This window comes from Podarcis pityusensis (assembly GCF_964106645.2).
Source record: "Podarcis pityusensis genome assembly, chromosome: 10".
Taxonomy (NCBI): Eukaryota; Metazoa; Chordata; class Lepidosauria; order Squamata; family Lacertidae; genus Podarcis; species Podarcis pityusensis.
The window spans coordinates 50,021,028-50,044,462 of record NC_138035.1 but is presented as its reverse complement, the minus strand read 5'-3'; the positions used below and the strand labels follow the sequence as shown (position 1 = coordinate 50,044,462).

The window sequence follows — 23,435 nt, the reverse complement described above, 5'->3', positions numbered from 1 at the left end:
TTTTAACAGAGGCTCATCTTATCAGCTTTCAGAAGTATGCAAAATATGAAAGCCAAGTACCACTAGACTAATTTGCAGGGAAAGAGAGATGTCATTTTCATTATACCATGCACAGATGTATAATGGATTACACCGAAGCCAGTGGTGGTTCTGAGATATAAACCAATAAAAATAGCATCTGACATTATACCAAGCCATTGCTTTGAAAATGATTGATTTTTGAAAACTCAAAGATGGTCTCTGTTTGGGTGTTTTATGTACAGACCAAAGCAAAGTTTCACATATGGGTGTGGCTGTTGGTTACATGGTTTCTCTAACAAAAGAGATTATCGGGACTGTTATTCAAGTACAGTTCGTATTGCCCTGCCCAGGACAATGGCTTGAGTTCAAAATGTCAAGCCATTTGTAACTTGTAAAGGGAAAAAAAGTAGACACTTTTCAGTAAGGCAGGTTTCTCTTGATAGTGACCTCCATGGAATCAAGATTGCAGCCTTAGGGGATGGCAGTTGCCATGCAGAAATACAAAACAAAAAGGTATGCATTGGCAGATTGTAAAAACCTGGGACAGAGTGGTAGTAATCTGCCAACTATTAAAAAAACCTTTTTTTTTCCAAAGAAAAAGGAAAAAAGCCAGTGTTGTTTAGCTAATTGCATGCCACGATTTGACCCTTATAACTCAACTACTGCTTGAAATCAGCTAAATTAGATTTCTAAACTATTATGCCAAATGAACATAGCGGAAAGCCGTCTACTAAGGACTTCGCTGTTAAAACTCTGCCTGTCTTTATTCTTTCAGACCGTCCTTTAGAGCAGCATCTGTGTCTGTTAAGTGGTGCTGAATGTGCTCTAATGAAAGTATATCATCTCTTCAGCCTGGGAACATGCATAGTAACTGAGCAGTGTATGATCCTTACCTATGCAGGTGTGTAGTACCGACACACAGATTTATCACCATGGAGTGTTAATAAGAGCAGAGTTATTCTCCCCACTCAGCAAAAGTGCTGCCCAGCGATATACTTGTAGGGCAAGATGGGGAACGGAAAGTCTGTACAGAGTTGAATTTAGGGGGGCACGACTGGTTCGGTTGCACTGGGTGTGAAGCCCTGGCCCCACTGGTCTGTATATGCGTACCATGTTCTTCTTGTATACCCTGACCCAGTTTAGAGGGGCTGGACGGGATATGGTAAGTACATGGAAGAATTTCCATTTCCTGTAATGTCCCAGTATGCCAAATGCACACAGAGGAAGGGCTCTTTAATGCTCTATGGTGATCTCTTTGCAAACAGGGAAGGATCAAGCACTCAGTGACCACAGAATTACCACCTCCTTTTCAAAGCAAACTACTTAAGGCTCAAACAGCACATGCCTATATCAGAAAAATATGAGATGACAGTGTAGTCCCATCAAGTCTTAATAATAATAATAGTAATTTTAAAAGACTGCTGTACAATATCCGTTGCATTAGGAATCCCAGTTGCCTTATGAAGAGAGCTTTTGCCATATACACCAAATCCTGGCGTACTATATGCAATTAGGAATATCACATTGTCAGAGAGGAACAAAAACATAAAATAATTTAAAATCCAACAATGGATGAAAACTGGTTATTGAAAAACATCATACAGTGTGTGAATACTGTTATACTGCTAGTAAACGATAGTAGGACCTCATTTTTACTTGTTTCAAAAAAACAAAAACGAAAGCTAAAATGTGTAAAATTGTCGCTGGATCATGTGAACTCCACATTAATGGCAAATGACCCAACATGATTTGGTTGGTACCTGCAACTGAATAATAATAATAATAGCCCACTTGTTTAATATAACTGCACTATTGAGTACCTCAAGAAGAAAAATGCTTAGGATTGTACTTTCAGTAATTTGCCAAATACTGCTCCTATGCATCCCTCATTAATTTCAAGGGTCTTGTTTGGTTGTAGCACTAATTGGATTGGATGCTACATTTGCTACATATAAATTGTTTTAATACATCATCCATTCTAATGGTATGAAATCTTTTTTAAAACATGACAATTTGAGTAAATAGCTACTTGAAAGAGTGTGGTGGTTTATGTTGGTTGGATTAGAAATATTGCCATGGGGTTGTCTTAACATATTTTTGTTTGGTTTTAGGTTAGAATAACTAAGTTATGTGTAGAAATCATTAAACAGTTTTGAGTCTTTCAAATTAATCAACCTTTCACATAATAGGTTTCAAAAATAATTTCATATGGCCAAAAATATACTTTTAAGGATATGCCTCTATAGGCAGGCAAAACATGTTGAATTTAGAACTCTGCTTAAACAGTTTTACGGATTTCTTTTTACCCTTATTTGGATCATCAACTTACAAAACATTTTCTTAAAGTCAAAATAGTGCTTTTGAGGTCCATAAAATTTTTGGTACAAAAATAATAGTGTTTTTCTCATTCACTTTCAATGGTTAGCTTACCCTCCTGATGTAAACTAACTTATTTCTCACATCAATTGTTTCCATTAGGCACATTCAAGTAAAACAATAAAATATCCAAGTAACAATGACAAAAGCCAAACATGGCTTGATAAAATTTTACAGAGAGAGCTGTCCATTCTCTGGAATGGAATAAATAGTCACTTCCCTCAGCCAAAGATTCAGGTGGTTTGATGTTAGTATTGATTCCCATAGTGCAGAATAGTATCTTTTTTTAAAAAAAGTTCACCTATTCTCCATTCAGAAGAACCAGCATCAAAGAATCTGCATTTCGAAAGGAAGCAGAATTGCAAACGTGGGTAAGAAGTTCTGTTGTTTTTTTCCAGTAGATGGTTCTGTAAGCACTGGAGTCCAAAGCAGATAGCTAATGGCCATTAGAAGCAGCATTGCTGGTCCAATCCAGAATGATCAAGGTCATACTTCCAGTCATCACAAATATGCCACTGATCAGGAAAAGAAGAGCCTACAAAGACATTATATAAAAAAAATTGAAGGATTTTGCCAGAAACGAATAGAACTTGCTAAAGAAAAGGGCCAATTATGCACACATAAGGGAACTTGTATACACAGCTGGGGCTCACAGTCTTCTCTCCAGTGCTGCATTTCCCAAAACCAAGACAACAAAACTTTAAACACATCTTGCCTTCTCTGTTGTGGGAGATGTAGCTGTGAAAACCTATCAAGGAACTCGGGCTTATTGTACAGTTCCTTTACACACTGATGGTTATTCCCTTTGAATCCGTGATAAAATGTCTGCTGCTAGTTAAGAACTCAAGAACTCCCTTAGTCGTCTTATATTAGCTGTACATTTCCAGCAACCTAATTCTCCATAAATGCATAAATGTTTCAATATTGTTCTTTCATGACTAGCATGCTTGATAGTCACTCTGCTCATGCAGCCAAATAGCTCTTGCCGTTTTTCGATTCTACTGATCGAGCTAGACAAGTATGATAATAATGGGCACTTCTCTTTACTCACCCCAATCTTCTGAACAGATTTCATTGGTTCTTTCTTCACTAGCTTAATGTAGAAAGCAGATGGTAGTATAAAGATCAGCATGGCAGCAGCGGAGGCACCTGTGTGAATACAAATGGTCAACATTTCTATTACAGTATTCTGATTATTATTATTTTAAAAAAAGCTTTAGAAAATGACAGCAAGAAGAACCGAGAACAACAGAATCCTTACCAATGAATCCAAATATATCTCGAATTGTGGGAACAAAGATCACGAGAATGTTGGTGAATACCAAAAGAGCCATTGTAATTGCAGTATGGCGCCACCAACTAAATTCTTTCCCTGAACACAACAACTGTGTGATAGAGCTGCGGATCTGTAAAATAAATGAAAGTTTATTAAAATCATTTTTTTAAAAAAACAACACCTTAAAATCACATTCAAAGTACATTTTTCAAACTTTTGGAAATGTTTACAACATTGTAACAATGAGTGAGAGGGATAGCCTGTGGGGAAAATCCATTTTGAATTTTTCCTAGCCCTTATAGATAGCCAACGGGACGCGGGTGGCGCCGTGGGTTAAACCACAGAGCCTAGAACTTGCTGATCAGAAGGTCGGCGGTTCAAATCCCCACGACGGGGTGAGGTCCCGTTGTTCGGTCCCTGCTCCTGCCAACCTAGCAGTTTGAAAGCACGTCAAAGTGCAAGCAGATAAATAGGTACCGCTCTAGTGGGAAGGTAAACGGCGTTTCCGTGTGCTGCTCTGGTTCACCAGGAGCGGCTTAGTCATGCTGGCCACATGACCCAGAAGCTGTACACCGGCTCCTTCGGCCAATAAAGCGAGATGAGTGCCGCAACCCCAGTCGGTCATGACTGGACCTAATGGTCACGGGTCGCTTTACCTTTACCTATAGATAGCCAAAGGTTTCAGGTTGGATCCTAAGGTAAGTTTGAATTAAGAAAATTTGCAGAAGGAAAGTTCACAATTTCCTCCTCTTTCCATCTCAACTTGTTCAAGAGGGCCTTCCAATTCTTCGGAGAGGCTTTGGCAGAAGATTGGTTGGGGGGGTGGGGTGGGGGTCACACAGATGGTTGCATAGGGAAAGATGGAGCAGGAAGCTTTCCTTCTGTGAACTTCCCAATGTTAATTTTCCTTGTGATTCCTACTTTTAGGCTGCTTCTCTTTCAAAGTCTACCAGCTTAAAGCTAAAATGCTTCAATTTAACAGCCGTGGGAATAGATCTCTTTGCCTTTCACACTGAACAAAAACTGATGCAGAAAGGTGAAATAGCAGAAAATGATGTTTGATTTATTTATTAATTTTTTTAATCACAACTGGAAATTAGCAGACAAGTTCTAAATCAGCTTGATTTCCAAATTACTGTTGAAGCTGGGGGAAAAAACCTTAAGTCACTTACTGGGAAAATCACAACTGGCACAGTAAGTGTCACTGCCATCAGGACTGCCAGACGAACAATAAGGAGAAGAACATCAGCTCCCAGGACTTCAGCGTAAGTATGAAGCAACTCTGGCTCAACATTTCCTGCAAAGAAAATTGTGTTTTAATAGAATGTTAATTACTGTAGATGGCAATATATATATATAACAGGAAAATCCCTGTGCTCTGTTTAAATACATATCAAATTGATTCTCAAATGGAGTTTTCCAATTATGCTTCTAAACCCTACTTGTTCTACTGATTTACATGTATTGGTTCTCATATAAAACCAGAGAGCTATGTTTTGCCATCACTCACATTTCGAAGACCATTCACTCCCCTTGCAACATGATCCTAAGCATCTCTACTTAGAAGCAAGCCCTCCTGAATCTAATGAGACTTGCTTCTTATTAGCAGTGCATTTCAAATTGCGAGTCTGCACTCCTTTGAATAAATTACTCAGAAATGATATTCAAATAAGTTAACTGGAATTTAGAGAACAAGTTCATCATGGATCTCATCTGAGATTAAATTCATAGTCGTAAGATGCAAAGAGCACGCATGCACTTTCAACACTTTTAAAGCCCCACTGGTTTCAGTCGGACATTACTAGACCTCTCCCACCAAAATTAACGTTAAGGGTGGTTTATTTTGGTTGGTTTGTGTCTGGCCAAAACGTGTGCAGAACGTTTAGGTACAAAAAAAAGGAAACAGAAATAGAAGAGAAGTTGCTCACCATAAAATGTCAGGTAGCCGAAGACAGCAGCCAGAAGATACATGAGGAACATGGCAAAAAATGAAACATTGGAGACTTTCATCATTCTTCTGCGGCTTCGCCTGTTCAAAGGAACAAAATGTATTATCAATTCTGAAATTATGTGCTTCCACCATTCCTGTTTCTATAAAATAGCTGAAGTGTAACATGTGCAAGTCTTACTTACCCTTTCAGTTCTTCATAAATAGGAAGAACAGCCGGATGGCAGACAAAGGAAAATGTTAAGATTGGTACAGCGTAGACAGTCTGAAAAGCACCAAAAAAAAAAAAAATGCACTTATGAATATTTCTGTAATATTAACTTGTAAGTATATTTCTTCATTAGCTAAGGCTGCAGTGCTAGTAAGCACACTCCAGGTATTTTGGGTTAAAATTCCCACCCCTGGCAGTTGTCTATACTAGCTAGATCTTATGGAAGTTATAGTCCACAGTAGAGGGATGCATCAGACTGGGGAAGGATTTATGAGGGAGCTAGCTTCATTTTTTAAAAAGTGGGATTTACACCTAAATCAACATGCGCAAGATTGCACAGAAAGGCTGTAATCCTAACCTCCAGTCCAGACTGCTAGAGAGCGCTACGACTGGGTGGGCACCCCTACCAATTGGCCTCTGCCTGCCTTCACAATAGCCGGGGTAAAGCCCCAAACAAATTGTTCTTGGACTGGAGCAGGACCAGTCATGCATCTTACAAGCCTATGCACAGTTTCCTGAAAGTAAGCTCCATTGAGTGGAGTGGGGGCCTTTCAACAGCTTCAGAACCCACAATGCATCTTTATAGGCAATAGGCCAGATAGCTGTTTTGCACGACAAAAATTCAAAACACAGGCATTTGCTAAATAGGGATCGGATTGTTCAGGTTGTTAAAAGCCAGCAGTGTACTTAAGTTATTGGCAGCCTTGTGCCCAAGACAAAAATGTTCTCCAGCTTACGGTCATATCCTGTTTAACATAAGGACATTTCAAGAAGCACTGAACCTTGCTACAAGTACACAGTGCTCTTGTAAGAGAAAAAGGATTTTTCAGCAGTCAATGAGGCTTTAAAATAGTCACAATTAAATTTCTAATTAGTATAGCCAATTATTTTCTCCCACCCCCTCTTATATTAATATTTACCTGTGAGTTGAAGATGAAATATTTTGGTGTGCATTGGTCATCACTGGTTATATTTACTTCTGATACATGAAAAGGTGCAGTGGTTGACAGATGTTCTAGGGTGGTATTCAGAGTTGCATTAATCAAGTCACTTTCCAGTCCACATGGAATTTGAAATTTCTTGCAAATGACCTAACAAAGAATGACAAAGAGTACTGCCTGTTACTTTCACGGGATACATTTGTTCTATAAAATAATGACTGGACATAATCAGAAGTCACTAGCAATCTCACTTGAATTAAATATCCTAAGCACTTAAATGTATGCATAGAAAATGTTGCACTTACGACAATAAGGAAGAAGACCATGCACAACAAGGAAAATCCACTGGTGTAACCCAGATAACCTGTAACACAAAAATGCTTTAAGTTAGTCCTTGTAACACATTTGGGAGATGGCACATTCAGTAGCATGGTCTGCACAACTCAAAAGTGAGTTTCCAAGAGAACAGATTTACAGGAATTGATATTGTTAATATATTGATTCAATATCACTGAACAATTAGAAAGCGCACACCTTTGTTTTAGCCATTATCTGGGATTTCCTATCCATTCTATTATCCCAAATCAACACATCCAATAAGAACACTATTAGATTTAATGTGGTGGTGTCATCCTGCTCTTTCATACTTTCTTAGCCCCCCCCCAACTTTAATAAAACTTACAACCAGGCAAATGGATATAAAATTGATGCTCAAGTATATTGCCTTCATATTGGCATATATCTGTATTTCATCAACTAGGAGGGCTTAGGAAACTGCTGTGACAACTTAGCTCTCCATGCACAGTAAAACCGAGCAGAATGTAGAAGTGGCTTCCATATTACAGGTACCATGTTAATCACAAAGAGGATTGCCATTATTTCCCAATTTGTTCACCCTAGTTTCATCTGTATCTCTTGTGCCTACTTACCTAAATTTTTCAACAGTGACAAAGGAAGAATGAGCCACAAGGATACCAATATAACCAAATAATCACCGTTGAGGTACCATTCTCTGTAAGAAAAGAAATACATCTTTGTTGAAAAACTGTGTGGTCATCACATCTATAATTTAAAAATATTATATTGTTATCACAGTGCAATAGAGAAACACAGGACAGCAATACTGGTTCAGAGTACCTAATGCAAATGAGTTCCCATTAATGGCTACGTTTCTGTCTTTTGGGAGTACTTTTCTACAGCTGTCAATAGGAAAGACCCTCTCGTGCACAAGTGATTGTGCTATGCTGGGTCACAGCAACTACATTGGATTAAGTACCACAGATATCAGTGAGACTGAGCTCCAGTTAACACCTTCAGAAGGCCTGGCAGCCTAAACCAAAATATGCTTACTCAGAAGCAAGTCTGAGTCCAATGGGAGTTTACTTCCTAAGTGGTATGGCACAGGACTCGGGGGGGGGGGCGAATATAGGAGGCCTTACACACACTTTAATGGGATGAAGTTGTACTTGCATGCACATGGGTATTCAAAACATGCCAAGGAAGAGCACTGCTATGCCCAGTGGAAAGCCCTCTTTATGTGGGCAGAGAAACCACATGGGAAAGGGTTATTTCCAAAGAAATTAATAATTATTATCTTTATAGCTATTCAAAAATACAATGAGCATAGTTCAGAGAAAGCTACATGAATCTAAGCACCATTGAGTTGGATGTGGCTTAGCAGTCTGATTGCAGTCTAAGGAATACAATGAGGTTTAGGTATTGCAAACTTTCAATGGGTCGCAAGCATTGTCTCCACTAAAATATGGGGGAATCTCATACTCTAATCATGGTATTAGAATTCCTGTAGAAACACAACTCATGCCCCTGAATGCTTGAGCCCAAATATTTACTTCTGATTCAAGAGTAACATCACTGCAGTATTTTGTATGAAGGCAGTGTTAAAAAACTACCATACACATGCTGGCTTCTAAGAACATGTTGGAATTACAGCTTGATTACATTTTCAGAACAAAGAAGTAATTGGACTGGCCATTCAGTGAACACTGATCCTGTTTACATGTCCTGCTATTTTGTCAAACAACAAGGCTTTTTTCTAACCCCTTTCCTATAGGCCGTATCATATGTCAAACAGACCACTCAATAAGTAGGTCAGTATAACTGGAGCTCAACCATGATCTCTTCTTACACGTTTCAACGGAAGACATCAGATAAAATTTCTACAATGCCTATTTCTGTTCCTGCTAACAGTTTCTCTGCCGAGCAGTTCGAAGACTTACCCTGTGCTCTCTTTGACGTTCAAAAATGCCTTGATGACGATTGGTAACTCATATTTCACAATGTAGAGGTAGCTGGACATAGCTGCAGGTGAATGATATTGTACATCAATGCATATAGAGAGCATGGCACATAAGAGCCACAGAAACATGTTTCTTGGTGTCGCTTTTAGGTTGCTAATGGAAACATGTTGTGTGACAAGCTCATCTCATCAGAACAAAGAAGAAAACTGTTATAAAGTGTAAAAAGGGACGTTTATCTGAAAAACCTCACCTCCAATGTTCTGCATGGTAATAGATCCAGATGCTGCCAGTTTCCCAGCCATGCCAAAGGCCTTCATTCCCAGTTGTTCATATAGCAGAGACCCTACAGCAACAAGAAACAGAGCAGTTGCTAGAGTGTAATTTACAGTTACATGTTTTTAATGTATAAAGTGTAGGGAGGTGAATTTCTTAGTCACAAGTAGACGTTAACATACCTCCTTCATTGGCAGTCTTCAAGAGGAGATGAACGGAGTATAAAGAAAATATTGACACGAAGAACAGAAGAATTCTTTAAAAAAACACACATAAACAAACAACTTTTACTTTGGCTGAAATAAGCATCTAAACTGCAACAAGAAAAGGTAACAAAATCAGGCTCAGTTCTGCCAAAGTGATGCACTTCCCAGTGATTTCAGCCGGGAAGATGTAAGTACACACTTGACTTTTTAATTGAGACCAGTTTCATTTACAAGTGATAAAATGATAACTGGTTTTAAAGGCGGTCGTATAATTCCTGAAGAAAATATTGAAATAATTCTAAAAATAAATGTAATAAGAACAGCGGTGCTCTTTATTGTGGAGGTTATAAGAAACCATCCCAACAAGGATTACATATGATCCCATTGACATGTCTCTAAAGGTACCTGCCTTTAAGCTAGTTCAGACTCACGCTGGGCTAACCACAAGCCCTTTCTATGCAAACAGTTCTCCGCATCTGAGATATTGAAAGGGGAAGCAAAATGTTACTTCCCTTTCTTTTCTGTTCATTTTAGTACTTACAAAAATAAATGGAGATCATGACTCTTAAGTTTAGACAATCAAAAATGGTTATAGTTTTGGGTTTTTTAATCAGAATATTAAACACTGGCATCTCCTGCAGTGGAGCCATAATGATAAAATGCCAGCATCTCAATCCAATACTCATGTTGATTTATGGGAATGCCCAATCTGATCATAGATACAAGCAATGCACATAGTTCAGTTATTTGAATTGAACTTCCTTTCATAAAATGGATGCAATCCAGCACATGCTTAAATCCCAGTGATCTAAGGAGTCGCACTCCGCTGAACTAAATAGACAAACTGATTACAGATTGCCCCCAATTAGACTTGGCTTCATGGCTATGTTAACGTGAATGCCCATTGTTGCAGAGTCTTTACAGAAGACAAAAAAATTCTACCAATAAGAACTTCATCATTATAATCAACAAAAATACAGCTATCTAGATAAAAATCAAGGTAAACTATATAGGAGATGTTTGAAAATTCAAGTGGAAGCTAATATGCTTGCTTCTGGGATTGTATACTTGAATACCATTAAACATATACACAAAATCTATGCAAAAATATAGATCTGTTCTTCATCCAACGTGAAATCTACAAAGCAACTGCTCTATAGCAAAAAGGCATATTAGTGGGAACTTGTTCTTCCTTTTAAGATGCCACTGATAATTAAATTGTTCCAAACCAAAACTGAGCTATTTAAGACTTTAAACTAATAGCCCAATCAAAGGCAGATTTACTCAGAAGTTCCCCTGTGTTTAAGTGGAGTTGCTCACATGTAGATGTGCATAAAACTAGCAGCACAAGACTTAACATGCTTATTCGGAAGCAAGTCCAGCACCCATGAAACCTACTCTGCACTTAGGACTCCGCCTTAAAGTACATTTCGGAGAAATTAAGTTTTCCATGGAAAATAAATAAAACTTAAAACTTTGTCTGATAAAACAACACACTGGATTCAGTATGCACACATACCGAAAGGACAGCTTTGTGTTGGTTACAATGCCATCAGCATAATGCATGCCAGTGGTACACACTGCAAGGCAAAATGTAATGCAAAGCCCATTTGAGTTCAATACGGGGAGATATATAAAATGAATCAACTGCCATAGACCAAAATGTGCTTCCACTAAAGCTGGTTTTGGTGGCAACAGCAACATTACCAGCATACTGCATTTTGGGTCATCTCTAAATGACTGTCAGAGAGTCATTTTGAAGGACCAGAGAAGACAGAAACGTAAGTTGAAAGACTCTGAATATGCTTAAAGTTCTGCTTAGAAGTAAATAAGTTGAGCCACATAAAAAGGAGTTTAAAGATAACATTGCATCCACTTAAAAAAACATACAACATAAGGCACATTTACTGATTTCACGTTACAAAGTTCTCTGCCACTAGCTTTAACATAAGTATGCCCTATAGTGCAATCCTATCAAGTCCAATGGGACTTTACACACACACAAGTGTGCATAGGAAGGTGGCCTTAAAGTGCTTTTGAACCTCTCTCACTGTTGGGAGTGCCTGTGTGAGACAGAAATGCAACTTTAAATGTACTTGCATAGGATTCTTAAATTAATTTCTAATGATGGATGAATCCATCACAAAAATCCCCAAGATGTTTCACCTAGAAGTATTCTGTCTGAAGTGTATATTTAGCCCTGCGCCTATCATTTTTTACACATAGTTGTACACACTGGGACATAACTTTATAAATATTATTTTAAACCATTCCTCCTGGGATGGAGCAATTTCTTTGGTTCCTATTAAGGCTTCATAGTGTAAAAATCAGAAAATTAGATCTCCGTATTTTTGCCCCACTAAGACAGACATAGGCAAACTCTGGCCCTCCAGATGTTTGGGACTACAATTCCCATGATCCCTGACCACTGGTCCTGTTAGCTAGGGATCATGGGAATTGTAGTCCCAAACATCTGGAGGGTCGGAGCTTGCCTATGCCTGCTCTAAGAGTTCCACTGTAATAGATGCTACTATGACCATCTCTCACTGGCTTTGCTTTTCCAAGGATACATGTTCTCAATATACACTGCCCTCTACAGGAAACATATACTGTACACAATATGCATGTATTAAATACAGGCAAGCGATCTCCTTGTTTTCCATGCCAGCGAGCACGTAGTTACAAACCTATTTGCCTAGAAAATTATTCTCCAATTTCTTAATTATCAAGGACTATGAATATATACAATTTTTAACCTGAAAGGTATATTAGTGTGTATCCCAAGGCTGAGGCAAACAGTAATTTAAGGGGGGAAATTGACAAGAGAGTGTAGAGATGAAATTGACAAGCACTTTGTGCTGCTAGGAACAAAAATGTCTTGTGATATTATATATGCAAGTCTAGCTATGGGCCAGGAATCAGGATGGATAAGTGAGGTTTCACATGAGCTGGAGAAGCATGCAGTGACATTTAAACTGGAGAAAGCATGCATTTATGAATGGCAGTAATGGGTAATAACCGAAACTGGAATACTTAAAAGCACTGGAAAACACTTAGTCCTTAATGCACTGGAAAATGCACATGTAATGTAATTTCTTCCTTAGAATGAATAAAAATATTTCTTTCCCCTTACAACTATTTTTGAAAGATGCTAAGGCAGGGTAGGACAGGTGAAATCCAGCAAAAAACCCAACAAACTGTTTCGAGTCCATTTATTTTAACAGGAGAGATTTAAACATGTGCTTAACTTCTCGGCTGAAATCATCAACTGAGGCTCTCAAGGATGCTTAATTTTAGCCTGATCTCCAGCATGGTTCACTGAGAAACAAGCTCCACAGAGCTTGTTTCCAAATGGGTAGATGCTTAGGATCCATTCCTGGTCTCAGTGGGATTAAACTGGTTTATGTTCAGATAGTCTGGGAGTTCTAATGTGTGTTCATTCACTTGGCAACTGAGCCCGAGTTTCCTTTCCATGGTTACATTTTAGGCATAGTTACATTTTAAAATGGCAAATGGAAAATATTAGCATGCACAAACATCAACAATATAATGCTGCAATTCTGCTGCATTCAAATACTTACACAAAGAGAGCAATTCCAGTGTTTGCCATGGCATAAGAAAGCCCAAGGATGCCACTGCCCACAATAGCATTGCTCAGATTAAATACTGACATTCCAAAGGAAGTAGTACCTGGACGCTGTGAATAAGAGAAAAGTGTGGTGGAGGTGGTTAATAATTTGTTCAGAAACAATTATTTGCAAATGGTTTTAATTTGCAGGGGGGGGGGGAGCCTAGTCTTCACTTATGTACTCAATGCTAAAAAGATAAGTGATGCATGCTTACATATTCAGTTTCATATTTCTTCTTCCCAGGATTGGATTCAAGTAAAAAGTTTTGGTTTTCTGGATCCATGTCTACATAATGGCTGTGAGAGGGGGAAAAGAAGGAAAACAAAGCAACTTCAGTATTATCACTTTTTTTAAAAAAAGCAACATAAAACAACATTGGGGTGGTTGTTTTTTTTATTGCGTAATCCACCGATTTCAAATGGGCTTATTTTAAAATAAGATTTGGTCTGGGAAAGGTTCGGTTTTTTGCTGCTGTACGTACAAACAGATACTGGCCATTCTTACGACATTTTTTTTAAAAATTGGGGGATGAAGGTTGAAATCCACTTCCGTCAAAATCAATCAGAGATTTGTCATTGATTTGAAGAGGAACTGGACTGTGTATGATTTATTATTATTATTATTATTAAAGCAATGCACAGAAACATCTCTGACCTCTTCATAGCAGCTGGTTTGGTTGGGTAAGGGTAGTTGAAGTCATTGCTGTTGGAACTGTAGCTGCTGCTGTCCTCATCAGGAGTAGTGTTGAGCTTGCCCATTTCAGCTTTGGTCATGATGGGATCCAGGATGCCTTTTTTGGGGGTACCGGATTAAAAGCAGGCAAATCAACTATTTGGGATAGTGGCAGCAAGCCTGGGCTCCTCTTGATCTTTTGTCCTTGGCTGCTGGACTTGCCTTGTCTGTGAAGGTAAAAAAAAAAGGGGGGGAAACGTCAATACTGCAGTAGTCCTCCCGAATTGGGTCACGTGAGCAGCAGCCGCCGCCGCTTCTGCTCACCGCGGCTGATTCATAGGCAGCCAGGCGAGTGGAAAAGTACCAGCAGAGATGGGAGGGAGGAGGGAGATGGCAAGGGAAGGAAAAGTACAAGAGAGTAGAACAAAGATAATCTCCAGCTTCGACACGGCAGCCCCCGCCAGTGGGGAAGATCTGCGTGTGAAAGGCAACACAACACAACACAACACAACGCAACACAACACAACAACACATATCTGCCCAACAATCCATTTCGACCTATACATCACTTGCTCTCCACTCACCCCCCACCCCCCGCAAGACATTTAAAGGTAGTCATTTTAATAATAAGGGTTGACTTCTTAAAGGGTAGACTAAACCAGGAAAAACCCGAAGTTGCAAAGGCTAGTTGAAGGTTCACGAAAATCGACTTGTGTCAAACCAGAAATGACACACGGACACACACAAACCTCTGTACAGGTTTGGGCGGCCAGCCAACTCCACCCCATCGGAACGGAAAATGATGCAACCCCGTCGAGCGATTGTCACATTCCCTTTCAGTACATTAACCACCCTGCCTTGCTGGTTATCCTTTCCTTGGCCATTCCCTTCCACCCTTTCTCATAATAATAATAATAATAATAATAATAATAATAATAAAGAGGGGTCCCTGCATTTTTAAAATGGGAAAAATGCAAATCAGTCACAAGACTGCACCAGCAGCGCCTGTTTTCTAGTAGGTCTTCCCCAGCCCAAGCTCTCCAAAGATGCAGTAACGCTGGCTGGGGTATGTCTTTTTTTTAACACCCAATCTTACGTAAAGGAACGATTTGGGGGGTTTTGTGCTGTTGCCATGCCTTCGCTACCACAGCAGCAAACCAGCCCCCTCCCCATGATCACAGATTTCCCCCCCCCACCCCCCTGAAAAAGCCCAAGAAGATTTTTTTTTACCTCGATCAGTGAAGCCTTGGATATTCCGGATCTCCTTTCCACCCCACAAAAATTAAAATTCAAAAAAAAAATCTGAGATCTCCGCGATTTAATTCGCTTCTTCAACGGAAGCAAAAAACGACGACAAAAACCCTCAGATATTAACAATTAAAAGGCCCAGTAAGAAATATATATATATATATGTATATATATATGTATATATGTATATATATATATATACACAAAATTAAAATATCAGCAATAGGTTTTGTTTTAAATTGTTTCGTAAAAAAAAAGCCGGTATAAAATAATAATTTATGGTTCTTTTATTAAATAAAGCAAGAAGAATCACGACGAAAATTCTGGAGGCGGAGAGTGAGGTATGCGGCTTGGACGCTTAGCGAGGTGGTTGGTTTTTTGTGTTTTCCTCTATTGTGAGCCGCCGAGCAGCAGTCGCAGCATCAGCTCTCGCGGAACGTCGCGCTCAGGTCTGGGAATGTCTGGCGATGCCTCTGCTTTTGAGGGCGGAATGCGGCGACGTCAGAGAAGGGGGAGCGGCGGAAGAACAGGGCGCGGCTTCCCCTCGACAACGTGCAACCGCTCTTTGTATACCAACACGGAGCTCCGTCGCTCCGCCCCGGGAGCTCTTCCGACTCCGCCTTACGAGGCAGCTCCGGGGACGCTGTTTAACCCTCGGGAGGAGCCAACTCTTTCCCGCACAAGAAGCGGATCACGAGGCTGTTACTTAGCAGCCGGGCGAAACTCGACGCCGGCGATTCTTCGAAATGATGGAGGCTTCAGATTACAATGGGGGCAGGGCTTTGCTTTTGGATCCTAAGGTTTTTTTTTTTCTGGGTCCCGTGGATGCCTTCGGCCTCAGTTTCCCCATCTGCAAAACCAGAACAACACAGTCTCGTTTGCAGTGCCGGATTTATGTATTAGCTGAAGAAGCTATTCAAGTTGTTGAAACATTTCATTCCAAATCTGCTAAACAGAGCCAGACAGAGGATGATGACAGGTGGGTGTCCTTCTGCCCCCAACACAAATCAAACCAAATTGTAAATTATACTAAATTGTACAGAACACCCTCTGGACACGGTAATGTTTTCTGAAATGCCACCACAGCTCACTAGTCTAATTTTTGGTCCACCAGTTGCTGATTTCATAGATAAATGTAACATCACTGAATTATCATATGCAGTGCTTTTTTCCATGGGGGTACGCAGGGGTGCACATACTCCTAAACATTTTGTGAAATTAAGTTTGCCCTCATTGAGGGGCAGTATTTCAATATGAGTAGGAAAATGAGAGTACCCCTAAACATTTTTAAAGAAAAAAGCACTGATCATATGTATACAACCACAGCATCTCCTAAGTCCTCAGATGTTACCAAAACTGATTGATAAAGCCTATGGTTTTAAAATGCTTAGATGAGATGGGGTATGGGTGAAAATGGTGCCAAAAGGAAGATTTCCACCGTGGGAACACTGCATCTGAAGATTTTGTGTGACTCAATAAAACCAAAACAAAACATTTCCAACCTTATTTAACTCATGTTTTCTTGTACCACCAAGGCTGCTAAAACTTTTGTCTAATAAGAACAAAAATTCTGCTTATGGTATACGGTACTGTATTAGATTTTGAGGGTATGAATTCAGGACTCAGGAGTCATTCTGTATTATTAACCACCTAAGTCACAATTTCCAGTTAAGTCTAGGATACTGTTAATATCACATGATAATGATATAACATATCCAGGAGGAAAATTATATGAACTGCCCTGACTTGTGTGCATGCCTTTAATGAGTATTACTCATTCCTTATGTAACTGTGGTGCTGGGCATTTATAGATACACTTTATGGAAACTCTGCCAGAATTAAACAGAATAACCAAGTAACAGAATCTTCCCAAGCCTGACATACATTTTTAATTCATAGATGTATTTTACAATTCTTTCACCCTGGGAAAAGCAAGATTTTCTTTCAACTCCTTGCATTGGGTTAGGAAGAAATAAACACAAACATATAAAAGAAATATCTATAAATAAATAAATTTCATTCCATGAGTGTGTTTCTATGCTCTAGTGTGTGTGTGTTTTTTTTAGCTCCCCATCCCCAGCCTTTTAAATACAAAAATAAATATTGTATTTTTAAAATTTTCCTCTGAGCCAACCCATCCATTAATGAAAGATTCAGGAAAGGGATAGAGGGTTTTGAGAACAGAGGCAAACAACCGTGCTTCAGTAACCTTTGTGCTTCCCACAAACGTAATCTAGGCAGCATAGTAGTAAGATCACAAGTGATTCTATTATATTGGAATATGTCCCCCCCCCCCCCAAAGTTTGCTGTAGTTCATTTCTTTGTTTTGCTCCTGTATTGTTTGGAAGCTTTGACATCTGCCAATGCTTTCTGTAAGTGGCATGTTTTTCTTTTGAAGGAGGGCTGAAAAGTACATTTGGGAAACTCTTTGAGAGCAATTTAGTAAGTGTCAGTTCTCTTCCTGACTTGACTATTTTGATTCCTAGGACTACGGTTTTCCCAGTAGTGATGTATGGAAGTGAGAGCTGGACCATAAAGAAGGCTGATCTCTGAAGAATTGATGCTTTTGAATTATGGTGTTGGAGGAGACTCTTGAGAGTCCCATGGACTGCAAGAAGATCAAACCTATCCATTCTTAAGGAAATCAGCCCTGAGTGCTCACTGGAAGGACAGATCCTGAAGCTGAGGCTCCAATACTTTGGCCACCTCATGAGAAGAGAAGACTCCCTGGAAAAGACCCTGATGTTGGGAAAGATTGAGGGTACAAGGAGAAGGGGAAGGCAGAGGACAAGATGGTTGGACAGTGTTCTCAAAGCTACCAGCATGAGTTTGACCAAACTGCGGGAGGCAGTGGAAGACAGGAGTGCCTGGCGTGCTCTGGTCCATGGGGTCACGAAGAGTTGGACACGGCTAAACGACTAAACAACAACAAGGACTACACCCTGTGCTAATGGAGAACAGATTCTCTGAGTGCGGCTCCATATGTAGCTGAAATTGGACCAGCAGGCTTGGGGGAGCCCCAAAGTTAGCAGAAGCGCGCACACACACACACACACACACACGACACCACATTGATAGGAGGGGAACCCAGAGAGGAAAAAAGCATGGCTGGCTGCCTGGACCCCTCAACATTTTCTTGCAGGTGCCCCTAGTTTCTGCCCAGTTGTAAACAGCAGTGTCAGCTGTGCTTGGTGACAGCATGAAAGCTAGTCTCATTCTTGAATACAAATAGCTATCCTGGAGCAACACTCTTTGGATTTGTAACCGAACCAGGGACAAGTCAAGACATTTTGCAGCTTGACATATGCCCCTTACCTATTCCATGTACAAAAGCTGGCTGGACAAGCTCTTGAATCTTATTTTAATTGCTTGTGACAGGATAGCATCCACCACACCTGAGACTGCAGGCCAGATTAGGGGACCTAGGAGTGGTCATGTGGCAACAGAGGGAAATAGCTGAGAAGCTCAGGAGAAACAGTCAGAGAATGCTGCCTCCAACTTCTGCCAGCTGGGGTTGTCTCACTGTTTCTAATGGCAGGACCAGTCCTGACTTGACTCCCAAATATTAGAGCTCATAATAGCATGATTGAAAGAGATGAGTAACAGCATGGTTAATTTAATTGGGTTTATTCCCAGGTAGGTGGGGTAGCCTTATTTGGTGATCCTGTGTTCACTCACATGGGAATAAGTCCCACTTGAGTCCCACAGAAAAAAACACAAACAACACTTATTATAACCATTTCAGTATTAAAGCAGTATTAAATTGATGTAGTTCCAGGAGCTGTAGTCACTTTACAACAAAAACTGCCTAGGATCATGTTGAGCATGAAGACACCATCTTATTGGGATATGAAACACTAAGTGCCACCCTATGCATGCCTATTCAGAAGTCAGTCCCATTGAGTTCACATTAGGGGTATAAGATTGCAGCCTAAGTTTTTCATTGACTTCTCAAACTGGTTTCTGCCAAGACAAATCTCAGCAGTAAAGATGATGATGAACAGATACAAAAATGAAGATTTGGCATACATGTAGTTCCACACAACCTAAATGCTTGGATAATATGAAAATGGAACTTTCAGTTCAGGACATAGAATCCACAACCCACTGGAGAACAACCAATGAAATGTATGCTGTGTGGCCATTCACTTTTCACACTCTCAAACCAAGCTTGGATTGGAGAAGTAGAAAGAACTGTAATGTCTGAAAAGGAAGTCTTAAAATAAATTTCAACACAGTGGAGGGGTGTGCAAGTTCCCCTTTCAAATGCTTTGAACAATCTTCAAATTGGGGAAGGAGAAATTCTACTTGGCAACTACAAGGAAGACACATTTATTTACAGAATGCAAGATGTTTCTTCAGGGGAAGGCAGACTTCAGTCCTGCAGGGTCCACTTTGTTTTGCTTTCACTAGAATCCCAAAGCCCTCTAAGCAGAGTCAGGTGCAAAATAGTGGCTGGGATGGTGGAGGCAGGCAACACCCCCTTAGAATAAGGACCCAGGGTATATCTGAGCACTTGCTCAGCCCAGTTTTTATTCCCAGAACTGAATTCATAGTCCTATCACAAAAAACCACACTCCCAGTTCCTTCCTCCCATTACCTAGCAGCCAGATTTGGAGTGTGTTTGTATGTGCCTTTTTGTTGTTGCCATTGCAAATTAACTGGGAGTCAGAAACCTTGTTGAACCTTATTGAATATGCACCTTCTGCCCACCCTGGGGTAGCCCAACCAAGGCTGAAAATATTCCAGTCCCCCTTGAACTATGAATAAATTTCATTTCTCACTGATATAATGGTAGTTGTAATGGGACAATGTTTCCATAATGTGTGGGTGTTACACGTAGTGTTTGAACTGTTTAATGGATAAAATGTGCTCTGTGCAGAACAAATGAAAACTTGAGTGAGAGCGGGGATGCACATTTCAAATCACTCTGAGGTTCACTTAATGAGGCTGAAATTAGTTAGACGTTCTTAGTTCTATAATCCAAACTTCCATGAAAGCAGTCTCAAAAAGGAACCAGTGCTTTGTTTATATGCAAAATGCCATCAAGTGCACTGAGCCCACAGCAATAATTGGCGATTTATGTCAAAATGGATACGTTTCGGGCCATCCTAAATAGTATATTGAAGAGTGCCCTCATTGAGACACCCTAGCATTAGCTGCAGTCCACTGCCTTCCTTTGCTGTAGGATGCTCAGTCTAAAGCATACTGCCCCATACAAAAATCTATCAATGTGTTATTGGCATGGAAACAATAAGTTTGGTGCTGCCTTGCACCACAACCAAAGTGTTAGGCTGGATGCAATGTTAGGTCAACATGTAGAAGGTGACACACTCCTGGAATTCTAGGTGTGTATTTTGTTGTAGCCCAAATCTTAGTCTGGCACACACACATACACAGTTCATTATTCATTAAGCAATTGTCGGGGGGCCAGGGGCCTTGATAGTGAATTGAGCAAAAGAAAAGTGTTGGGTCAAATGTGATGCTAAAATTCCTCATAGAGGACACACTTTAAGGAATGGATGCATGCTTTATTTGTATCTTGATTACTGGCATGGGGCAGGAGCTTCACAATGTGTTGCACCAAAATGAAGTATTCAGATAGACATGAATGGGGCTTCTTGAACAGGACACTCTCCTGGAGGTGTGGATGGATTATTTGTAGCAGCCCAAAATTCAGTTTGGGATGCACAGTTCCTTATCTGTAAGGGTTCTTCGGAATCACTGCACATAAAAGTGCTGCACAAAACCAGTGATTTTGATTGGAGAGAATGATTGTGCATCTTGGAAGATATCATTCCCACAGTCATTGTAATACCTGAAACAAAGTAGCCCAAAGCCTTATTTTGAGATGCAGGGGCTTATAAACTTCAGTTCCAGCTAATTCAGCTGCATCAAACTTTCATAGAAATAAGGACTTGGGAAGCAGCTAATAACCAGGTTTAGTCTTGTGGCAACTTGCACATCTTTTATATTGAGTTTACTTACATTCCTGCAGAGAGTTTCTGCCAACATTGTAACTAAATGGAATTCAATCATACATAGAAACGTAATGTGTACAAAAAGGGCACATTGCTAGAAGTTAGTTCACCACCTTTACCCTACTTAAAAACACAAATAACCATGCTGTGCCACAAACATAAAGGTTTACGGCGCCCTCTCTTTTTGTTTTCCCCCCTCTGTAGATATGAGATGCCTCTTTCTTTTTGTTCTCTTAGCTACTAGTATCTATTACATGTAAACTCTTTTCCTGCCAGGAAGTTCAATATAGATAGGGTTTTGCTACATTTTATTCTCACACCAACTCTGTGAGATAGGTTAGTCTGAGAGAGCGATTGGTCCAACACCCCCCAGTGATATTCAAGGCTGAGTAGAATTCAAAGATGGGTTTCAGTAGACCTAGTTTGACATCCTGCTATGCTATGCTATGCTATACCACCAGCTAACCATCAGGTCCATCTGAATCTCTCTTGCCCTTATATTTCTCACCTCATGGTGCACTCTATTCCACAGCTCACCCTGCATATAGATATCTCAGATGTTTCAGTGTACAAGTCATTATTTACTTCTTACCACCACCCCAATAGAACCCCATTGACTCTTCACACCTTGAATTACTTCTGAGAGAGCATATTCCAGGAACTCTGCAGACTGAGGCTGCAGGCATATATATATGGGAGTAATTGAAAATGGGACTGACCACTGTATAGGCATGGATAGGATCGCGCTGTGAGCCATCTTGAAAAACTGGGGTGGTGTGCGTGACCATGCATCTGTGGTGGGCTTTCATTGGTAAGATATCTCTCGCCCCACCTGTAGGAGTTTTTCAACAGAACAAAACAGTCAACAGAACACTGAAAGGAGGAAACCACTCGAAAATAATGAGAATAACGTCTGTATATTTTGCCACATATCCCAGGTGCTATCAATGCTCGAAACCCATTTGGGGTTTCTATTTTCAAATGAAAGCCAGGATTTTATGGATTAGTCTCACAGGTAGGAGCATGGGATTTATGTTGTGGGGAGAGCAGGGCACCCACCTGTCCCCATCCTCTGCCTGGCTCTGTCCAGCAGGACATGTCTCAACAACAGTTGTTTTAAATTACTTTGTTTTGACTCCAAGTGCTCAGAAAAACTTGTCGAAATCTTTCTACAATTTTTACTTTCAGTTAAGCATCTTCATTTATTTCACTTGATTGGGGGTGGGGTAGGCATCCGACCCCAAGGGTGCCAACTTGAATAAAATACTCGAGGGGGGCAGGTAATGCCCCACCTCGCATAATCGATCGCATGACACACGGCACACACGTTTTTGCTCCTGAAGGGCTCTTTTTGCGCGGTCCAGAGGAGACCCCGTTCTGTGCATTTCAAGGAGGGGGTTTTGTTTCCCGCCGTTTTTGTGCAAAGTGCGGGACAGAAGCTACGGCGCCAAGCAGCCCCGCTTGGGTGGGTGAGAGGAGGAGACACAGCACGAGAGAGATGCCGGTCTTTCCCCACAGCTTGGCGGGGGTGTGTGTGTGTGTGGGGGGGATGCCTTTGCAACAGCCCCTACCGCGCACTCGGGCGCGCGCGCCTCGCTCTTTTTGGCGCCTTCATTGGTTTCAAGCGGCCCTCCCTCGCCTGGGGAAAGCCATGCCGCGCGCTTCCAAAACAGAAAGCCCTCAGCAGCTCCCCACGTTATTCGGCGTGGTTTACTCGGAAGTAAGCCCTACCAAGTACAAGGGCGCTCACTGGAAAGGCGCCAACCCCACCCCTTTGAGGCACCGCTGTGTTATGGCTCCAGGAGCCGCTCCGGAAGTATCTCCGCCCCCCCCCCCCCCGTCACCGCTTGACGGGAATGTTCTAGAGATAGAGAAGTGATAGCGGCGTGTCCTCAGCTGCGCGCGCATCCCCGAAAAGACTGAAAATTTTCCACTGCTGCTGCTGCCCTGATAGCGGAGCGCGTAGCCGCCGCCCCTCCCGGTCACATGACGAGGCGTTTAGTCACCTCTCTTCGCCCAGGGCGGGGCAGGCAGGGCAGGTTGGTTCAAAGCATCCGCGCCGAAGCCGGAGCAAACACAGCCCGGGACACAATGCAGTGGATGTTACAATGGCGAGAAGAAGCGAGCTCCGGCATGTTTGTGCGCTGGGTTGGCTTTGCCCACAATAAAGCTGCATTTCTCTGCACACATCCTGTGTAGGAAAAGGATTGAAGCCGATCAAGATACGGAAGACACATGATGTGTGATGGAAATAGGATATGTTTGAAATGCATAACAATGCGGTTGTATGCGAGGCGCGTTTCATCACTGAGAATTTAGTTGCTGCCCCACTATTGATTCCCTCTTCTCTCGTCCTGGACATCTTGAGGTGGGGGGAGAGGGTAAGGGGGCAATT

At 41.0% G+C, this 23,435-nt stretch overlaps 1 protein-coding gene and 1 long non-coding RNA gene across 2 annotated transcripts; both read right to left on the bottom strand.

Annotated features, from left to right (window-relative positions):
- Window positions 1–759: 759 nt before the first annotated feature.
- Window positions 760–15,169, bottom strand: SLC38A2 (solute carrier family 38 member 2). Its single transcript, XM_081022364.1, has 16 exons — window positions 15,042–15,169; window positions 13,794–14,038; window positions 13,354–13,435; window positions 13,092–13,207; window positions 9,487–9,560; window positions 9,282–9,374; window positions 9,011–9,092; window positions 7,703–7,785; window positions 7,079–7,137; window positions 6,753–6,923; window positions 5,807–5,886; window positions 5,602–5,702; window positions 4,846–4,970; window positions 3,659–3,803; window positions 3,449–3,546; window positions 760–2,932 (listed from the first exon to the last, which is right to left on the bottom strand). The coding sequence occupies exons 2-16, from the start codon at window positions 13,910–13,912 to the stop codon at window positions 2,834–2,836; spliced, it is 1,527 nt and encodes a 508-aa protein (XP_080878490.1). The 5' UTR covers window positions 13,913–14,038; window positions 15,042–15,169; the 3' UTR covers window positions 760–2,833.
- A 5,331-nt stretch (window positions 15,170–20,500) lies between these two features.
- LOC308486094 lies at window positions 20,501–22,857 on the bottom strand. Its single transcript, XR_013990946.1, has 3 exons — window positions 22,772–22,857; window positions 21,760–21,872; window positions 20,501–20,877 (listed from the first exon to the last, which is right to left on the bottom strand). It is a non-coding gene; the product is annotated as an uncharacterized lncRNA (long non-coding RNA).
- Between the last annotated feature and the right edge of the window lie 578 nt (window positions 22,858–23,435).

Bases quoted from the DNA above. Each gene is read 5' to 3' on its own strand.
- SLC38A2 (XM_081022364.1), bottom strand. From the start codon at position 13,912: ATGACCAAAGCTGAAATGGGCAAGCTCAACACTACTCCTGATGAGGAC. The intron at 5,887-6,752 runs GTAAATATTAAT...GGTGCTTTTCAG, and splicing joins ATTTCATCTTCAACTCACAG to ACTGTCTACGCTGTACCAAT. The intron at 3,804-4,845 runs GTAAGTGACTTA...TTTATTTTACAG, and splicing joins TGCCAGTTGTGATTTTCCCA to ATCCGCAGCTCTATCACACA.